General features: G+C 39.9%; 1 protein-coding gene across 1 annotated transcript; it reads right to left on the bottom strand.

The window, feature by feature from the left end:
* Positions 1-1,140: 1,140 nt before the first annotated feature.
* On the bottom strand, positions 1,141-22,468 carry LOC113510773 (putative uncharacterized protein DDB_G0282133). The gene is made up of 4 exons (XM_031907229.2): positions 22,229-22,468; positions 13,411-13,582; positions 7,104-11,764; positions 1,141-1,435 (listed from the first exon to the last, which is right to left on the bottom strand). Exons 2-3 carry the CDS (start codon positions 13,571-13,573, stop codon positions 8,493-8,495), a joined length of 3,435 nt encoding a protein of 1,144 aa, XP_031763089.2. The 5' UTR covers positions 13,574-13,582; positions 22,229-22,468; the 3' UTR covers positions 1,141-1,435; positions 7,104-8,492.
* Between the last annotated feature and the right edge of the window lie 393 nt (positions 22,469-22,861).

Here is a 22,861-nt window from a genome sequence, read left to right as displayed (position 1 = left end):
TGCCAACCAAGCATGTACTACTGGTAAAACTCCCCTTACGGGGAAGGCTTATGTCCAGCAGTGGACAGTTAACGACTGAAATAATAATAAAAAATTAACGAATACAAATTATATGCGCGTAGTCATAGCAATAAATAGATATTTATCTTTGACGCGTGTATGATGCATTTGACATCATGAAAATTTGGTAATTTACTTTTTAGATAAGCCATTTAATAAGCATTTTTTTTTCGAACATTATCACTAAATTATATCATTATTTATTATAATTGACCTATAAACATAGTATCATAATATTTGTTATCAAATCTAATATAAATGTTACCAGAGGGAGACTTTGTACAAAAGTCGTTTATCGTTTGCTTGGACACCTCTGTCTCATTCATGTTTCTACCGTGAAGCAGTTGTGTTTGCATGGCTGTATATCGGTTTGAAAGGTGGGATATGGCAGTGGATTTACAGGGTACAGAGGAATAACACCTGAGTCCTCAGAAATGGCAACGCATGAGATTATCGTGACCGAAACAATATACTCTATTATGTCCATGGTACTTCTCATATCTATAGGCGACGGTTATCACTTTCCATCAAGTGGGCCGTCAGTTCGTTTGCCATTCTAAATTGCATAAAAAAATATGAATACTTACTTACCTAACAAGCTTTTATCATCTATATCCTAAATTCTAAACACAAAATGCACCGCCTACTTAGTTTCCTGCTTACCCCATGCTTGACAGGTAGAGAACGCCTTTAGGTGTTAAGTCCGCCATATTTACTCTTACTTGTATTATATAATTGTACATTGAAGTTTAAATAAATAAATAAATAACTAAATTGTAATTGATAAATAAAAAGTACATGTAAATTGAACGGACATAAGACGAAGTAAACTAAAAAAAATACATGATATATCTTAGTTACCGTGGTACTCTTTTTTTCAAAGAATAATATCTGAGAATTTAATGTCACACATGGGTATGACGCCAACAATAAAAAATGCTTTGACGACGGATGGACCAAGGATGTTTTTTCATAGACGTCTATAGGCTACAGTAACCGCTTACATACAGGAGAGTCGTGTGCTTGTTTGCCACTTCAACGGCATAAAATAAAATTATAATCGTAAAAAAAAACACAAAATAAATCTAAAACATTTTCTCTTCATTTATTTTCAGTGAAATAGAATTAAAGCTTCGTGTATTCATTCACTTACATGCTAATTCATGAGTAACAGTAGGTAATACAACTTTATACAGTATTAATTATTAATGAAACATATTTACGTACTGAATTATTTATCTACACATATTATTACGATAAAACACTTGGCTTATGGCTTGGCTTAAATGACAATCAAATAGCTTCTCTGCTTTATATAATATTTTACTAAGTCAGGTAGAGGGGGTACCAGTACAAAAGTCGTTTGCTTGAACACCTTTGTCCCGGGATCGGCCAGCAGTCGAAGCGACAAGAAGAGAAAGTTTGGCAGCAGCTTGGCAGCACTGAAGATACATCGCAGCAGCATCACCGCTTCGGCACCGCTACAACACCTGCGTGTGCGCCACCGCAGCAACTCGACCGAGCAGCACCGCGGCAGCGCCATCGTACTAGCAACGCGGCTATACCATCTTGTGCACCACCGTACCAGCTCCACCGTGTGCACCGCCGCACTAGCACCACCGAAGCAGCAACATCGCGTGTGCACCGCCATCGCCTCAACGTCGCACCGCACGGATCCAACGAACTCACCGTAGCCAGCACCAAGGAGAGAAGACGTTGTCTGGTGCGTTTGTTGTTGCAAACGTACCAGGCAACGAACCGGCTGTCATCGGAGCGGACAGTTATATATAGTGTACTTTTTACCCAAGATTGAAGTCCATCCGGGGACAGGCATCCCCAGAATGAAGGGATCGCGGACGACTGCTTGAGAGGACGACCTGTGAAGCAGAAGGAAGGGAATCCGAAGAATTCGGAGAATGCTCTTTTCCGGCCAGGCGGCCGGACGAAAAATGGCCCTTATCAGGGCCACAGTGTACCATTACCGCAGGAGGGGGGCCAACCGCCGCTGCCCTCCAGCGCGCGCCCGTGCGCAGCGCCCGCGTATCACTTTCCATCGCGGGGAGAGAGCGTCAACTTGCGCCGCGCAACGTGCCACGGGTACGACAAACCCGCCACGCGACGATGCAACCGCGCCGTGCAGTAACCGTGTAGGCGTAACCATCCCTCGCGCCGGTTTACCGGCGACACTAGTGCATCAAGCTCAGTGCGGCGAACAAGTGCCGAGTGATAGTGCAAACAGTGTCACCAGTGCAAATCACCGGCATCAACAGCAGCATCCAGCAACGAGGACCACCACAGAGGGGCCCTCATAACAACAAGTCGCCGTAAATCGCCCGCATCACCGTCGCCAAAGACTTTGCGGAGGCGGGCAACCTCGAGCGGCATGCCACCGCCGGGGGCGGCAAAAAAGCCTCTCCGAGTTTCGGAGCGGGGGCTCGTCGAACATCTGCCGAAATCAACATTAGAGCGAGACTCGTTGATTTTGGCGCATTAAATATCCGCGGACCTCCTCTCCCAGGGAATGAAAGAGAGGATCGCCGCTCTGGTGGGGGATGAAGCGGAGATATATATTTAGCCGTCGCCTCCAATAGAGGAGATGGAGCTGGCAAGAGAGATGGGTCGATCGTACCAACTGACAGCCATACGACCAGCCCGATATATACCCAGAAGCCCAGATTCACGGCAAACGAGGGACACAAGCGTCCCTGCCAAGAGCCTTCACCGCCGCAGATATCGACTCCACTGCCACAGAGAGACCCAAGGCTGAGACCCAGGGAACTCCCAGTGCCAGCCCACTCACAGGGCCAGACATATGCGGGCGCAGTAAGGGCCCCTACGCAACCACCGGACATGACGAAAAACCAAGGCGCGGCCTCAAGCACAGCAAGAGACACTGCACCGCCTCCGCCCCCGCCAGCGGCAAAAAGACCTAGATTGCCCCCGCTAATAGTGGAATACCTGCCCGACTGGGTGCGCCACTTCAAGAACTTGAAAAAGTTGCTGAACTGCGCCCCGAACGCCCGCCCCTATGGCAAGGGGGTGAGATTCACCCCGAGGTCCGAGGATGAGTACCGTGTCATCCAGAGGTACCTCTCCGACCTCGAGAAATCGGAAAAAATAAGTTGTTTTTCCTACCAACTGCCAGCGGAGAGGAGTCTGAAAGTGGCCATCCGGGGCATACCAGCCGACACTCCAGTGGAGGACATTGCCGACGCCCTGACGGAGCTGGGATACGTTCCTGAGTACATCCGTCAGATCAAAGCACGTCAGGGCCGCCCGGGGTGCATATTTCACGCACAGATCAAGCGCACCCCAGGTATCACCCCCGGCATATACGCTATTGATGAATTACTCTGCATGCCGGGGGTGAAAATCTGCCTGGCGGGGCAAGAACGGCCCCGCGCAATGCCACCGCTGCCAAAGTTTCAGGCAGTCCTCCCATGGGTGCCACAGGAAGATGGCATGTGTCCGCTGCGGGGGTGAACACGTAGCCAGGGACTGCCCGCGGCCCAGAGAGGAGCCTCCGACCTGTGCAAACTGCGGAGAAAACCACACCGCTAACAACCCCGCCGTGCCCTGTTTTCAAAAGAGAAATAAGAAACAGAAAGGCGGGCACGGCGCCCAGAACAACAGGCCAACTCGCCGGGCGAGATAGGACGCTCCCAGGCGGCACCAACGAATCCAACCTGATGGCCGCGGCAAACCCGGCTACAGAAAGAGGAAGCAGCTGCCCGAAAAACCCCGGAAAAAGAAGAGAGGCAAGAAGAAGAAGAAAGGGAAACGCAAAGACGCACCCACTGAGGCCGCGCCGACCAAGACACAGGCTTCGGCAAAAACAACCCGTCCGCTTGCGGTCGCCGCCCCCACTAAATATGAAACCGCCACACAAAAGGCCGCATCAAGCGCGGCGCCACAACACGAAAGTGTCAAGGGGAAGATGGCGAAGCAGCCACTGGAATCCAGCACCTCCAACAACAACCACTTGATGAGGGCGATGATTAACATCTTGATGGAGGTGCTAGTCGCGGTACAAACCAGCGCAGACCCCTTACCGGTAATAACCGCGGGCCTGGTGAAACTATCGCAGCTAACATGATAAGAATAGTTCACTGGAACGCGGACGGGATCCGCAAGAAGCTGCCCCTACTGAAACTGATGCTCGTGGAGTATAAAGTCGACGTGTGTCTCATCTCGGAGACGATGCTAGGGGCCGCCGACGCACTCCACATACCGGGATACCATGCATACCGCAAGGACGTTTAGCTTACGGACGACCGAAGGGTGTATCGCGGGTTGGCTGTCCTAGTAAGGAGGAACATCGTCCACCAGCCGCTCCCACAGGTGCAACTTGGATCGATGTACGCACTTGGGATCGAGATGTGCAACAATAGAAATCCCATCCGTGTGTTTGCAGTATACAAACCGCCGACAACGAAACTTGCAACGGCCGACGTCGAGGCCCTTTTCAAGGAGCCGCTGCCGACCATCGCCGCAGGAGATTGGAACTGTAAACACACGGCTTGGAACTCCAACATAATCAGCGCCGAAGGCAGAAAACTCCTGGGGATAGTAGAGAAACTAAATATCGCTGTGCATGGTCCAGAGGTACCTACACACTATCCCCACGACGCCACAAGAATACCCGACGTGCTCGACATTGCCCTCTACAAGGGACTGGACAGCCAACTGACGCAGGAAGTCCTCTCAGAGGACGTCCAATCCGACCACCTTCCCGTGTGCATGGATATCCTGATGACCCCGGTGCTCCTGACGCCGCAGGCCCCGCGCCGCCGGACGGATTGGGGGAAATTCACGGACTTCATGCAGGACAACACGCCAACGAGGGCAATCTTAACCTCCGCCGACGTCGAACAGCTTGCGGGAGACCTGTCAGTCTCCATACAGGCCGCCATGCAAAACGCATCCCAGCCGGGAAAGGTAGCGAAAACAACTAATACCATCCCGGCTGCAATAAAGAGAAAGCTCGCCGTTAAGCGCCGACTGCGCAGAGACTGGCAGGCCACCAGATGCCCCACCACCAAAACGAGGTTAAACAAGCTTGCAGAAGAAATAAAGCGTGACATCGAGTCCCATAAAAAGGAGAGTTGGGAAAGATACGTAGAGGAAGCCGGTGACGACTGGAACAGCATTCATCGCCTGTGTCGCCGGCTAACAAATTCCCACCCCCCAGTCCGACCCCTACTGGCGAACGACGGAACACCGAGGTACCGCGCAGTAGACCGAGCGGAGATTCACGCGGATCACCTAGAGGGCCAGTTCCAGCTCAATCCATCCTCAAATAGTGATCATGTTGCACGGATAGACAACTTCGTGAAGGAGTACCTATCATCGCCACTATCACCTCACGAAGATCCGATTGTCTTTACACCGGGACAAGTGCAGCGTGAAATCAGAAAGACGAAGCCTCGGAAAGCCCCCGGCAGCGACAACATCCCAAATACGGCGCTGCGTCACCTGCCGCCGTGCACTATAGCGGCACTGACGCGCCTGTACAATGGAATAGTACGCACAGGGCATTTCCCAGACCACTGGAAGATAGGCAAAGTCATCACGCTGCCCACCAAGAACGTACTGAAACCGGAATCGTACCGGCCAGTGACGTTACTGCAACACATGTCAAAGGTGTTTGAGAAACTCCTCCTCAAACATCTACAACCACACTTAAAACCACGCCTGGAGCTGTTTGGATTTAGAGCGGAACACTCCACGACACTGCAACTGACCAGAGTCCTGCACGTCATAACGAGCGCCCACAATAAGCACGAGCACGTTATTGCAGTGTTACTGGACATGGAGAAAGCCTTCGACCGCGTGTGGCACAACGGTCTACTGTATAAAATGGCCACTCAGACCGAAACACCAAGAAGGTTGGTCCGAATAGTGGCCTTATATTCCTCCATCAAGACGCTTCATGGTGACGGTGGAACAAACCTGTTCGGGAGAGCGACCCATCCGCGCGGGTGTACCACAGGGAAGCTGCCTATCGCCTGCGCTCTACGCGCTGTTCACCGACGACATTCCCACTACCCCCGAGTCTCTCCTCGCGCTGTACGCCGACGACGCCGCCTTCATAGTGACATCCATCGGCAAGAAGCACGCAGCGCTGAAAATGCAGCGGCAACTCGACACCCTACCAAAGTGGCTGGACGACTGGAGATTGTCGGTGAATGTGCGCAAAACGCAGGCGATCTACTTCGGACAACGTCACTGCCCTCCCAAATTGCACCTGCGCGACTCCCCGATCGAGTGGTCTACCACCGTCACCTACCTGGGGGTGAACATCGACCGGCGTCTAAGTTTTAACACCCATATCAAGGGGGTCTGCAACAAGACCAGGGTGGCCAGGCACCTCCTTCGCCCAGCGTTGACAGGAAGACTCCCTCTCCAAATAAAGACGGCCATATACAAGACCTACATCCGACCGCGACTTACGTACGCAGCGCCGGCATGGTATGTCTACGCATCTGCGTCGAATAAGAAGAAACTCAGCGCGCAACAACACCTTACACTGCGCACCATCGCCGGCGCGCATAAATACGTAAGGAACGCCACCTTGGAGAGGGACCTAAAGATCCCTCCGCTGAACGAATTCATCGGCAGCCTCGCAGCGAAGATGTTCGCGCGTGCGGACGCATCGGGCTGGGACCACCTAAAGGGAATAGCGCCCCTGCACGCGCGACCTCCGGACCATAAAATACGCACGCGAACTGATAGCTCGCGTGCAAGAAAACCCAGAGGAAGACGTCATGGACACATGAAGACCCCTCCCCTCCCTCTGATGAGGGTTACAATGCCGTCCCGATCATTCAAACACTGGCAGTTTGCTGGGCCTCCCCCCACGGGGTCTCACCCGGCAGGCGAAGACCGCGCAGAGTGAACGGGGCGGCACGTTAAGAACCAGGTTCACCCCAACGACCCGCTCATATTAATGAGCGGCGGATGGAAACCACCTGAGAGGGGTAAAAAACCCCGGACAGGTTTCCCCGGCTCCCCCTAGGGGAGAGCATGAGAAGAAGACGGACCTTTGTCCCATTCGTGTCTCAACCATGAAGCAGTTGTGTTTGCATGGCTGTGTTTCAGTTTGAAGGGTGAGATATGGCAGTGGATTTACAGGGTACAGAGGAATAACACTTGATTCCTCAGCAATGGCAACGCATGGGGGGGGGGGTATAATTTTTTTTAAAACATATGGCTCAAACGAGCGTGGCTCACCTGATTGTAAGTGACTACCGCCGCCCATGATCACCCACAACACTAACGGCATTGCAGGTGTGCTGCCGACCTTTTAAAAAGGAATATGCTCTTTTCTTGAAGGTTATGATGTCGTATCGGTTCAGAAATGGACGAATATCATGGGCGAAATAACATACTCTGTTATGTCCATGTTGTTATACTCATATCTATAAGCGGCGCTTATCACTTTCCATCAGGTAGGCCGTCAACTTGTTTGCCATTCTAAATTGTATAAAAAAAAAATTCGTGAGAATTGTTTATTCTAGCTACAATTAATACAATTTTTTCATTAATTTGTACACACATTTTTCAAACATTCATTCTCATACAAATCTTGTCCTGACAATTACAAAAACAGGAAAAATAATCAAGTAAGTGTCAACATTCCGAAATGATGCTCTTCATACAATTGGAGATTGATTTTTATTTATATAGATTTCGAAAAATGCAGTAATGTTATTGTACAAAATACATTAGATATGCTGCTTATATTAATATAATAGATAAACATGGAAATAACCCATATCAAAATCATTTCAGTATTAACAACGTAATCGTGTAACATAACAACCCAAAAAAGCAAACAAAATTGCGTGAGGCAGGCTACATGAACATCTGAGTTCATACATAAAAACTTTATTTAACTTTATTCCATTAAATATTAATATGAATCTTACCGAAAACTTAACTGCATTATCTTTAGTAATAATTGCATTACGATATATATATATATATATTTCTTCATTTAACATTAGTTTAAATATTTCAACATTAGATTACGATCTACAGTTATATTATTTAAAAATGGTGCATGTCTTATCTTCTATATATACAAACAAAATCACACAAAAAAACAAAGGCTTTTTATACATTTTATTAATAATAAATAAAATAAAATAAGACTATAAGAAATTTTATTAATAATAAAATAAAATAAGACTTATCTAACTTGCCATGTGATCCTGGCATAGAATGAGCCGCCCCTTCCTTCCCGTGGGTGTCGTAAGAGACAACGTTCCTCTTAAAACGTTATAAAATTCTAACTGTAGTTGCCAACTCGCCTGCCAAGGGTGGCAGCTGCTGGCACTCCCCTCCCCTTATGTCCAGCAATAAACAGTTAATAGATGACTGACATAATAATGATTAGGTCTAACTTCATAAAAAATCTGAATATTGCATTAAAGTATGATAGTGTCGTCAGAATTATATCCAGATTGCTCCTTATCATTTTCATTATTTTTATGAATTCGACTGATGTTAGAAGACTGCCCATTATTAGTATACTCGTATCTGTTTCCTTTTATCTTCTTCGCTATTGGTTCTTCATTCACTTCTTTGCCTTTATGACTGTCTGTTTTTTCTTTATATTCACCATTACTGGTACCCGTATTTTGCGAATGTTTCTTCACATTTATATTATTATATTTATACTTTTCATGACCCCTGTAATCACCACTATTATTATTTTTTAATTGTGAAATATTCCTATCATTTGAAATCTGCATACTTGGCGGATAAATTGAATTTAATGTTATGTGCCTTGATTGATTGATATATTTTGGTAGTGTATGTTCAGACACCGTTCTCATCGTGTTATATCCATTAGTACGCTGTATTTTTCTATTATCTTGTGAACGATTTACTTGAAATTTGTTACTACTTTTGTAATTATAAGTTTTGTGCTTATCATTTTGTTTAAGGTCTTCTATCTTTCTTTTTACTTTTTTGGTGTGATCTACGTAATTGTTGTATTCTAAATTAGGATGATTTACTACAAGTCTATTATTACCATTGTCTTGATTTATTTTTCTTCGCCTATCAATATTTTCAGACAAACCTGGGTAGTTATTAAAATTAGTAAACTCAATACTCTTAGAGGTAGATGCTAACGAGGAATAATGTTGTCGTTCGTTTTGGGATTGCTTGCTATTCTTTGGTTGTGGAGTAACATGGGATAGTTGATGCGATTTTGATGAATCACGTGACGATGACGCCTCAGATACTGGTAGTGAAGACATATTTTTACTCATTTTTTTTCTATTATATATTCCTGTTTTAGCCCTTTGTGTGGAATATACATTCCTATGATATCTTGGATCCGAATAAATTTCTGCAGGTCTATTCAATTCATTATATTGACTTTCGTTTTGTTGTCTTCTTGTGTTTTCAGATGTGATTGGTTTATTATTTAAATTATTAAATTCAAAAGTTTCAGATAAATGTAATGATGATGAATTATTTTGTCGTACATCTTGATTTTGTTTACTACCCAATACTAAAGCAGAAGTTACAGTTTCATTAATCGCATCTCTGTCTCTTACTCGTATTCCTGTTTTAGCATTTTGAGTCTGACATGCAACCTTATTATAACAATCATCTTGGTAACGTATTGGAAATCTACTTGACTCCATATTTTGATCTTCGTTTCGTTGTCCTTTTGTATTTTCATGTGTGATTAGTTTGTTATTCAAAGTGTTATATTCAACATTTTTAGATAAATGTGATGTAGATAAATCATGTTGTCGTATATCTTGATGTTGCTTGCTACCATATACTAATCCAGAAGTTAGGGTTTCATTATCTCTCTCCATTACTCGTATACCTGTTTTAGCCTCTTGTATCTGATACATACCCTTATTATAAACTTGATCTGCATAGCGGATTGTAGTTCTATTTAATTCCTTATTAAGATTTTCATTTTGCTGTCCTGTTGTGTTTTCATTCACATTGTTATTAAAATTATTATATTTAGTATTATTAGATAAATATGGTGAAGATGAATCATGCTGTTGTGCGTCTTGATGTTGCTTACTACCAGATACTAATGTAAAAGTCAATGTTTCGTTTATTTTATCTCTGTCTTTTACTCGTATTCCTGTTTTTGTCTGTTGGCCATGACATACATCTTTACTAAAACCTTGATCCTGAGGGCTTACTGCAACTCTATTTAGTTCATTGTTTTGATTTTCTTTTCGTTGTCCATCATTCATAGAAGATGAATCCGTATTCATAGATGAGACTACATTATTATTCATTTCAGTACTCTTAGAGAAACATGGTAATGATGAATAACTTTGTTGTGCATCTTGATTTTGGTTGCCAATATTTTGCTGGCGAGGTAAAAGACTAAGTTTATTCAAGATTGATGTAGCACATAATGATGGCGGCTCAGATGTTACTGTGGAGGTTACCGGTAAAAAACTATATAAAGCAGGTACTGAACCTGGAAACGATATCTGCGATTGTAGATGTCCTGTTGGAGGTGAACGTTGTAAAGTTTGTGACTGTGAAGGGTGTAATGCTGAAGGTGATTTCTGTGGCATCGTTAACAATTGCGGAGGCTGACGTGAGGTAAATGTATTATTACAAGACTCTAAACTGTTTTTATCCAATTTCTTTGCATCATTTCTATTCGAGTGACTTAGATAATTTGTGTTTTGAGGTTTTCTATTGGAACCAGTATAAGATCTGGAAACTGGTAATATTTTTTCCGTGTCATGTTTACGATCTATTGTTAGTATTTTTTTATTCATTGAAATCTCTTCTCTAGACTGATAAGAATTGATTTGTTTCATTCCATTTTGATTTGATTGATTGATTCCACATACATCATGAGATTCTCCTTCGACTTGTAAATGTTTCGAATTCCCATTCGATGAGATATATTTATGATTGGAAGCATCGTTATCACATGATTTATTTAGTTCAATCTCAGAAAACGGAGATTCATTTTCTTTTTTTGAATCATTAATGTTCCTATTTGCAGTTTCAACGTTGTGTAAAATATTCCTTTTTGTATTGTTTGAAAGATCTTTATCATATTTCTTACTTTTCGTATCATTCTTAGTATTTTTATTTGATTGTATTTTTTGTTTGATTGATTTATCTAAATCATTATTATCTTTAAAAAATTTTTCACACATTGTATGTATTAATGTGTCAGTACTAATCTTATTACACATTTCTTTCTTACTTATTCCTTCATCATTGAGACCACTAGATACAAGTGTTTTAGTCTTATGGCTATTATTGATTGAAGTTATAGTAGTTCCAATACCTTTCAATGCCGTAGCGACTTTTGAATATGTATTATGGTTATCTAAATCCATTCCATTTTGCACATATTGCTCACAATTCACTTCGTCGTCTGTATCTGAATCAATAACAATGTTAGTCTGTATAACTTTAACACCTATCAGTCTATTGGTGCATGTTTCTTTACTATTAAGACTTGCTCTTCTATTAATCCATCTTCTGCTACCTAAAGGAAATCTAACACAATCGATAACTTTGATGCTGAGTGGGCAACAAGTGGTTAATAGTTTAATATTATTTGTATTATTAAGGAAAGATATTGGCACAAAAGATTTTTTTCTGTATGAAGACACAGGTATCAAGTCTTCCTTGTTATTTTGTATTTCGTCTATTGAGTGTTTATTCTCATCGATATCTGTAACAAATTATATATTTATTACAAATTATATATATCAAAATTGTTAAACAGTGTAAAACAAAATTCTTTCACCAGAATTAGTTTTAAAGCCAAAAGGATATATAGTCACATAAATTTAATTAAATTAAAAATAATTTAAATGATACATGTAGTAATATTACCCTTTAACCAGTCCAGGATTAATACTTCGAATTAATCAAAAATTAATTAGGATTTACAAACAACTACATCGAACATAAGAAAAGGAAAATATTAACAAAATATTTTACAAATCCACGACTTTGTATTTTAAATTTAAAATAATTAAACTGTTTTAACAAAACGTGAGGAGACTTCGTTAAATTGCTGGTGCTTTATGTAAATGAAATCTCAAGTTTATGTAACTAGCGTAAACTGTACAAATATTTACATTACGGCTGCGTTTACATTTGTATTAGAAACTGAGTTTCTGGAATCATTTGCTAGAGGTGCAGCTGAGTTTTGGATACAAATTATCAAGATAAATGCTAACTCTGATCTCAGAGTTATGGGCCTTTGAAAGTTAGGATAAAATTGGTTTAGGATAAAACAAAAAATTAAAATTAAATTAAAATTAAAAAATTTAGGATAAAACAAAAAATAATAGAAATAATCTTTATTTAAATAAATTTGTTTATAAGCTATTATAATTATTTCTTGTAATTGTTTATATTTATAATAAGTTTACTATTGTAATCTTTTGGAGAAAACAATAAAGAGTATCTATCTATGAATATTCTCTTTTTAAGACTCCACCATTGGGTTCAGATTGCTATTTTTTTCTTGTTATTTACTATAAATTAATTACACAAAAGTAAACTTTGAAATTTCCGTATTAAATAAAAGCTTGTTTAACAATTACCCATTTGGGAAGTAATAAAAATTCGCATCTGACAACCCTGGAGCGAGAACAAGTAAACAATAAATCGTTTACGTTCCATTGTTTGCTTGCGGTCTTGTATGATTCATATAAACGTGGCCAGAATTATTTGTACTGATGAATCACTTTATATTATTAATTACACTATTGTCTCTGTCTGGAGGAGTCAAGGAGTCAAGGATCTCAGTACATACGTAACATGTAAACTAATATAGTTATCTTAACAGTGACGTGGAAATTTACATTAGTTTAAGGCCGTGTGATCGCGTGTGTGGTCCCGGCATAGAATGGGCCATCACTTCCTTTCCGGTGGGTGTTATAAGAGCCGACTAAGGGAGAGCGAGGGATGAGCAACAGCGTTCTTCTTAATACATCTCTAAAGCCTAACTGCGGTTACCAATCCGCCTGTCAAGCGTGGCAATTACTAGCAACCCCCCCCTCAAGGGGAGGCTTATGTTAGCAGTGGACAGTTAAAGGCTGACATGATGATGACGAGTTTAAGTGCTATATGAACAAAATTTGATACAAATATAAATCATATTCAACATAAGTTAACATTACGATACTTTTATCCTAAACCATGCGAACAAATCCGTGGGATATATATATATATTAATATTTTTTTATACAACTTAGAATGGCAAACAAGCTGACGGCCCACCTGATGGAAAGTGGTAACCGTCGCCTATAGACATGAGCAGCACCATGGACATAACAGAGTATTTATATTATTAGTGAAACTTACCAACTAATTCCTTATTGCCTATATTCCTTATATCCCTATTGCTACATCCCGTCTGATCATATTTGATCAATGTTTCCCTATTGCTACATCCTTCCTGATCATTATTGAACAGTGATATAATATCGCTGAATTCTTCCTCGTCGACTGCATTCATGGGCGGCATTATTACAATCTGATGACAAACAGTAATGAATACTTATATATATATATATAAACAATTATAATTATATATCTAACTCTTTTTGCGAGATTAACACGCACAAAAATTTTTTATACATGAAACAAAACAAACACATATTACGCATATATTAAAGTTAATTTAAACTGTATATTATAGTATCGTACCTTTATATATATATATATATATATATATATATATATATATATATATATATATATATATATATATATATATATATATATATATATATATATATATATATATATATTATATATATATATATATATGTATATATATATATATATATATATATATATATATATATATTATCGTGTTTTATATGTCTTTTTTACAATACATATAAAACACGAGACACTGTCTCGCCCATGATGCCCCCCATGCGTTACCATTGCTGAAGACTCAGATGTTATTCCTCTGTACCCAGTAAATTCACACCATGTCCCACCCTTCAAACCGAAACACAGCCATGCAAACACAACTGCTTCACAGTTGAAACACGAATGGGACAGAGGTACCTAAGCAATCGACTTTTGTACAAAGTCTCCCTCAGGTAGATTAGTATAGTTTCCAAGGAAGACCGCGAAGAGGTCGACCTATCAGGGTACACTGCTAGCAATGGGTCTAGTAATCCTCATTACTAACAATCCCTCCTCTCCCCTCAATAGTACACGTGATTACAACGGCAGTAACAATCAAATACAAACTTACGTGATGTTAAATAATTTCTTATATTAATTACTTGGTACACACATTTATTTACCTTTACACAGATATAAATATAGGTACTTTACAAAACCAAGCCAATAACCAAGAAGTAGAGTTATCGAGCGACACTTTCGAGACAAACTTCAAAGAAAGAACTGAGGATGAGGGCCTTTTATACTAATTTATATATATTGATAAGTCTCAATATTTATCTTTACCGTGCTTGGAGACAACTTAGTTAAACGAAGGAAATACAGTGGTACCTCGATATACAAGTGTTTTGTGATACGAGCCGCCGAGCGACCGATATTTTGCTTCGAAATGAGAGCATGATTTGAGATACGAGGAATCGCAAACTGCACACCACCCCAACATGCGGGGTGGATGTTGGTGTCTAACAGTTTCTCCCACCTTTGACTAATACTTAACAAAAACAACAGAGGCGGTTTTATGGGAGTACAGATTAATGGCATTTCAATTAATTTCAATGGGGAAAATTGTTTTGAGATACAAGCAATTTCACATACAAACAAGGTTACGGAACGAATTAAACTCGTATACCGAGGTAGATAGATAGATAGATAGATAAACACTTTATTTGAGCCATTTATGACACATGTAAATTAACAAATGAGTTTATACAATCAGATTATTTACACTTTTTTCAAATATAAAACAAAAGATGAAGTATGGAAATATGTTTTCACCAAGTGTGTCGCAGTGACCCAAATAGGCTACAGCTCAGTGATAATTTTGCTTAAAAGCAAAGCACTGATTTTCGGCTACAGCCTTAAGTTAGGCTACACGGACGCGTGCAACAAACCCAGAGTGTAACATGTGCAACCGATTTAACAGACAAAGATAAAATTGTATAATATAGATACATACTTACATAAATGATGCATAAATAATATATATATACATATACAGGTACCACTGTATTTTCTTTTTGTTGGATAAAAATGGAATGGTAACCCCGCCTGCGCTAACGGTATACGCTGGCGGAATACCAGTGAAGGGTGATCGATGAGAATGAAAACAGACCAGTTAACCTATCATGATAAATTCATCATGAAGAATTAATCATGACAGTTTCCAGGGGGAACCGCGTGGAGGTCTACCTGGTTGGGTATATTGCTAGCAATGGGATTTTTAATCTCCATTACTAACAATCCCTTTCCCCCCTGTACCACTGTATTAGTAAGTGTACGTGACCTAAGACTCTAGAGTTTCTATCTGAACACATTATTTAATATTCCCATATGTTTCTTTGTACAAATAGTTAAGTATTTGTCTGTCTCATCCAATCTTAATTACTAAGTCGTTATCATTATTTGTTACTGTCTACTGTACTTTCTATAAATATGTGTATATATGTATGTGTAATAAGTATGTGTGTATTTAACTAATATTGTAACTATACGTAAATACAAATTGAGATAACTCTTTAATATATATTGACCATTTTCAACAATAAAGTCAGTACAGTTCAGCGCAGTCTACGAGTTAGTTTTTTTTTTTTTATACAACTTAGAATGGCAAACAAGCTGACGGTCCACCTGATGGAAAGTGGTAACCGTCTCCTATAGACATGAGCAGTACCAGGGACATAACAGAGTATACTGTTTCGCCCATGATACCTCCCATGCGTTGCCATTCCTGAGGACTCAGGTGTTATTCCTCTGTACCCAGTAAATTCACGCCATATCCCACCCTTCAAACCGAAACACAGCCATGCAAACACAACTGCTTCACGGTTGAAACACGAATGGGACAGAGATAACCAAGCAATCGACTTTTGTACAAAGTCTCCTCTGGTATTCGTTTCGAATTATTAGTTTCGAAACATTAACTGTTTTGTACCCAGCTCCATAACATAGCTGCTTGAATGAGTTAACATAAAAAGATTTTGGAAGGCACCGGTTGGGTAAGTGCCTGCATCTTCAACCAAGGGTTTTTTAATGGATGATAATGGAGTGGTAACCCCGCCTACGCTAACGGTATTCGCTGCCGGGGCACCAGTGAAAGATGATAGGTAGATAATGAAAAAGTAGGTCAGTTAGTCCATCGTGATGAATACATCTGGAATTCAGCACGATGGTTTCCAGGGGGGACCCCGTGGAGGTTGACTTGACAGGGTATATTGCTAGCAATGGGACTAATATCCAGCGTTACTAACAATCCCTTTCCCCCTCTACCAAGGGTTAGGTGGTGTGCAGGATGCTCAAGAAAATGCAGAATCGATTTGATACCGGCTCTCGAGCGAATGAGTATAATGTGTGAGGAAACAAAAGGGTATCGCTCCGTGATACATTTTGTAGCCAACTGAACTGGCGTATACGCAGGAGTAATTATATTATGTTTACATCCGTGCCTCCAGTGCGACTCCATTCATGACTCCAATGCGATGCGAGAGCCACGCATTGTGAGTCTATACATTTTTTTTTTTTACTAATAATAATAATGATGACCTGATGGTAAACGGTTACTGTAGCCTATGAACGCCTGCAATACCAGAGGTACTACGTACGCATTGCCGACCCTGAAAAACCTTTTTACCGCCCTTTTGAAAAACCCTATGCTGTAGTCTATTGGGAAAACCTTGGCAGGAAGCGTATTTCGTAACCTGAGTATTCGTAGGAGAAAACATCTTTGAAACCGCGTTGTACGCGACCATCTAGGCTGTAGGATATGAGGGTGAACTCCCTGTTGATGGCGAGCCATACCATGGCAGAAAATGGCCGTGGGCATCATATTGTACAATTCCTCTGAGCACAATCCGTTGTAATAATAATAATAATAATAATGGAAAGAGAAGGAGTTGCACGGAAGGTTCTTCAAAGCCCTTCACGGGCCGTACGTAAACACGAAGACCTCCGTGCACTGGCTACAGTTCGGTGATCTCTTCGGAGAGACCGAGGGTTTTGTCTGTGCAATACAGGATCAGGTGGTTAAGGCGAACAATTACCGAAAGCACATTCTGAAGGATGGCACTGAGGACATCTGTCGGGCATGTCGCCATCCCGGAGAGTCACTCAGACATGTGCTTTCGGGTTGTTCAGCTCTTGCCAACACTGAGTACTTGCACAGACACAACCAGGTAGCCAAAATACTCCATCAAGAGCTAGCTCTGAAGTACGGCCTCGCGAATGAGAGGTTGCCGTACTATAAGTACGAGCCCCAGCCGGTCCTCGAAAGCGACAGCGTAAGTAGACCGATCCATCATCACGGACAGGACCGTTCTTGCGAACAAACCTGATATCGTGGTGATGGATCGGGCACCTCGAGGGTGTGTCACTATACCGCATGACGAGAACCTCGTGAAAGCCGAAACCGAGAAGAAGAGAAAATATCTCGACCTGGCTCACGAGGTGACCGAAATGTGGGGGGTGACATCTACCGAAATCATCCCAATCGTTATGTCGGTGAACGGTCTTATCCCAACCAGTCTGGAACAACATCTCAGACGGTTGGGATTCCGAGGCGGCTCACTCCCGGGAAAGATGCAGAAAGCGGTGCTCTTAGATTCTGCCCGCATTGTACGCCGGTTTCTCTCCCTGAGCACAACCCCGGCCGACTGTGCTTCTGCCGGGGGTTAGTTGTCTCCTCTCCTTAAGAGGGGAGATAGAATTTTAGTGAAATTTAAAAAATAATAATAATAAACTCTTTATTGCGCACAGTAAAGATGTATACAAGGAGTATTTATACAGAACGTGCATATACAAAAGGCGGCCTTATCGCTACAAGCAATCTCTTACAGACAACCTGGCATAAAGAATGGATAAGTACAGAGAGAAAGGTAGATGGCGCAAATCAGACACAGTAAATGCATAAAAAGAATCAGACAAAATGCAAAAAATTCTAAATATAAAAATAAGATTACATAACCTAAATAAACATACATATATAATAAAAATAATAATACATAAACATACATATATAATATAAATAATAATACATAAACATACATATATATAATATAAATAATAATACATAAACATAAATATACTAAATAGATCAAGATAAATCACACATAGTAAACGTCAAAGCTAATTAGAGAGATAGGAAATGAGATTTTACCTGCGTCTTGAACGAGGCAAGAGATTGCACTGATCTAATAGAACTAATCTGTTGTACTAGCGGTAGAATACGCAGAGTGAGGCAAAATCTCTGCTAAGACTTAAGGGTTCGATACCGCTTATAAAGAGATCGTTTATTTCTCATCACATATGCCTTTACTGCTTAAAACTCCACTCACAATGTACATCAATGTTCCCACGATGACATTTGTGGATCAACCTCGTAACGTACCACTGATTCTGATTTAAATAGATGTAGCAACATAATTTTCACATTTTTCCACATTTTTACACAAATGTATTTAGATAAAAATAGCTAATTTAATCGTGACTAAAAATGCGAATGAATTATTGAACAAAAAGAATTATTAAAATCTATTTCCAATGGGCGACGTACTCGCGATCACCGAAACTTTAATAAAGTTAGATTTCTATTTATTTTAAAAGTCGCTTAAAAACAGATAAGTGCATAAGACATACAATTTTTAATGAACTATTATAAATAGTCATGCTATCCCTTGTGTCGTCTATGGCCCGTCCATGTTTTGTTTTATGCAACTTAGAAACTTTAAGTGACTACCGCCGCCCATAATCACAACACCAACGACATTGCTGGTATGCTGCCGACCTTCTAAAAAGGAATATGCTCTTTTCTTGAAGATTATGTTGTCGTATCGGTTCGGAAATACTGCTGCTAGAAGTTGATTCCAAAGAGTGGTTGTGCGTGGAAGAAAGTCCAATTATTGTCCATCTATTACGTCATCTATGCCCATGTATGTCTGTGTAACGTGCCATAATATTGTGTCCAATGCTCGCTCGTTCAACGGAGCGGAACGCGCGGAGTCTTTTATCTAAACACGAGGCATTCACGGCGTCAGATTGCAATTACGATAGCATTTCGCCCGCGAGTGACGTGAAAGGAGGCAGGCCACGTGATAACAGGTTTGTTTATTTTTTTAAACGAGCCCTTTTCGAGATGACTGGCGTTTTTCATTGCATTTTAATTACGGCCAATTCGAAGGATGAATACCTAAATTTGTTTAAATCCTTACTTTAATTTTTATTCGTACTTACTTTATGAAATTCGCGTGCTGTCTTCATATAACTCGGAATATAATAGGAAAATTCTAAACAAACATTTTCATCGGAAAGCCACATTATATGTTGTTCCCTTTACATAAAAAGAATTTTGTGGAATGCACAATTTTATTAAATATTTATAAAGTATGTAATCTCAGTAGAAATATTTAAAAAAATAAAATAAAAAAATCCCCACTATATTGTAACTATTGGTTTACTTATTTTTTGTTTATTTATTTATTTTTTGATAAGGCCCCCTCTAACGTTAGAAACCTTTTGATGCATGGCTTACGAGACACCCTGTTTACACAAAAATATTCTACTTCTTTTAAAGTCGGGTTAAAAATAAATTATCATAAAATGCATATATATTTGGTATCAATATTTTTACGATTTGACAGGAAAAGTATGAATTTATTATCATCCAGTCTGTAATATATCCATCATAATACATCCATCCTGTACAGAGCGCCCACTGGCGTTAGACAACGTGAGTAACAGGGACAGCAAGTGATATGAAGCAAGACTGCTTTATTTTATTTGGCAAACAAGATAATATTGATGGTGTTTTAATACTGGCTGTTGACACTATGGTTTTTTAGAACAAGTTATTTTTTTTGTTGGTTCTATATCAGATTTTTATAAGACATGTCTCGTATTTTTTTTTTCAATAAACTTATTATTTTATTTCACAAATACGTATATGTTTTATTACTGCATCCTACTATTTGCAACAAATAATATGCAATTGAGCGATTTTTACAATATATAAATCGTTATTTGAATGTGTTAAAATATTTATATTTTTTAGTATTCCATACCTTCAAAGGAAAAAAACGGAACCCTTATAGGATCACTTCGTTGTCCGTCCGTCCGTCCGTCTGTCAAGACCCTTTTTCTTAGAAACGCGTAAAGTTATCAAGTTGAAATTAATACCGTATACTCAAATCTGCAATCTCTTAAAGCAGTGAAAATATCAAGCTTCTAAATCAACGCAATCAAAAGATACGGCCTCTTATCTTCCATTTATATCACATATTTTATCATTGTCCAAGTGTATCAAAACCTATAGGGTACTTTCCCATGATTATGAAATTTGACAAGATGCAATGTCATGTAGGTGAAGGAAAAATCCAAAAGGAAAAAACCATAAAATTTTAGTAATTTGACAAAACACATTTTTTTTTAAACTTGATGATTTTGTACGGAACCCTCGTTGTGCGGGTCCAACTCGCACTTGACCGGCTTTTTTTTTGGATGATAATGGAACGATAAGCTCGCCTACGTTAACGGTATACGCTGGCGGGGCACCAGTGAGAATGAAAAGACAAGTCAGTTAGCCCATCGTGATGTACTCACTTGGAATTGAACACAATGGTTTCCAAGGGGAACCGCGAGGAGGTCAACCTGACAGGGTGTATTGCTAGTAATGGGGCTACTAATCCCCATTATTAACAATCCCTTCTCCCCCTCAATATTTATATTTAGTATGTTACACTGTGTGGTCCCGGCATAGAATAGGCCACCCCTTCCTTTCACGTGGGTATCGAAAGAATCTAAGGGAGGGCGAAGAATGGGCAGCAGCGTCTCTGTTAAAACATCTGTAAAAGCCTAACTGCGGTTTTCAACCCGCCTGCCAAGCGTGGCAACTACTAGCAAAACTCTTCTTATGGTGAAGCCTTATGTCCAACAGTGGACAGTTAACGGCTGAAATAATAATGTTACATTTTATCATCATTATCTTAAAAGTGTTCATCTTCACACTTGAGGATGAACACACTTAAGGATGAACACTTGTCAACTTCAACATCGCAATTATCCGTCACAACCTAAAACAATTGTCAAATTTTCAATATAACTGATTATTTAAACCATTCTCTAGCGAACTGAAACATTCCGTAGCCGTGTGGTCGCCACATAAAATGGGCCATCCCTTCCTTTCCCGTTCTGAAAGTCGGTTATGATGCGCCACTTACCCTTTGCCTTTTTCTCAATATCCTCTATCCAAAGGTTGTCTGGAAGAGATTTCTTAGAGCCTTTTGTATTTTGTATTTATTATTTTTAACTTGATGCAATAAATTGTAAAATAAATAAATAAATATCCTACTTCTGAAATACATACGTACAAAGTACATAATGAGTTATAGTTAAGGGTTTAAGGCTAAGGCCTTAAAGAGCTAGAGTCTAGCTCTTTGAGGCCTTTAAGGTCTAACTGCTAGACCTTACTAATATTATAAATGTAAAAGTAATCTTGATTCCTTGCTACCTTATAGCGCCTTAGCAACTTAACCAATTTGGTATACACTAGTAAAGATATACCAAATTGCAAAGTCATTGGTTGGCAATATAGAATGAAGAAAGATGTAGGCAACTTTTTATCCCGGTCACGCAGACAAAGTCGCGGTTAAAAACTAGTCTTGTATAAATATGCTCTACGCCACGAGATAGTCAAAGATATTTGTCGAGTGATCTCCTTGAGGTAATCGTGACACAGTAAGCCCACATTTCTCCGAGTATATATAAAACAAATATGACAGTGGACGAGCTTACCGGCGACATTCGATTCAATTCGATTTTTAACGGTTCCATCAGTGAAACGTTAGACGAAAATTTAAAATGACAAAGCGAATATCGTATAGACTCGAACCCACGATTTTATAAGGTCTGTAAATAAGAGTAACGACTGGGTCCGGTGCTTTACAACATATTAGAATAACAAATATATCCATTGATCTAGAAAAAAAAAACGTACCTTAATATAACCCAAAACGCAGCTCTATCCTCTTGTTTTTTATTCAAATTTAATAATCATTAAATATATGAAACTAATTATTTTAAATTATATATAATTAATTAAGTTTGTGTAAAAGCAATTTCATTAGTGTATCATTAAATTTTTAGTTGTAATGATACCGTGGTGATCAACACTGACATGGTGAGTCGGGACGCGCTGCCTTTATACTCACTAGCCAGGGCGAGGCCCGATGACGCGCAACCAAAATATAAAATAGTTAATGCCACATTGTGATCACTTCATAAATAAATACACACTCTAATTTAATTTAAACATTACTTAAATAAATACAATAGTACCTAATCGGATAATTAATTACTAATTAAATCGTAATTTATTAATTATCCGATTATAATTAATTACTAATTAAATCATAATTTATTAATTTACCGATTAGATTATTTTGTGGAAGTCCATATCACTTTTTGATTGATTTGATTAAACTTATATTAATAATTTTTATCGACTTATTCTTTAAGAAGGAATAAATTATCTTCAAATTTGATCAAATCACACTTTCACATCGCATATCTTTCAAATCCATAAAAAAATACATATCTAAATAAAACAAGAACAACAAAAAAAAATTAA

Source organism: Galleria mellonella, unplaced genomic scaffold (assembly GCF_026898425.1).
Source record: "Galleria mellonella isolate WM207_F2 unplaced genomic scaffold, CSIRO_AGI_GalMel_v1 utg905, whole genome shotgun sequence".
Taxonomy (NCBI): domain Eukaryota; kingdom Metazoa; phylum Arthropoda; class Insecta; order Lepidoptera; family Pyralidae; genus Galleria; species Galleria mellonella.
Note: the sequence above shows the minus strand (reverse complement) of the source record. Positions and strands in the feature narration are given on the sequence as shown.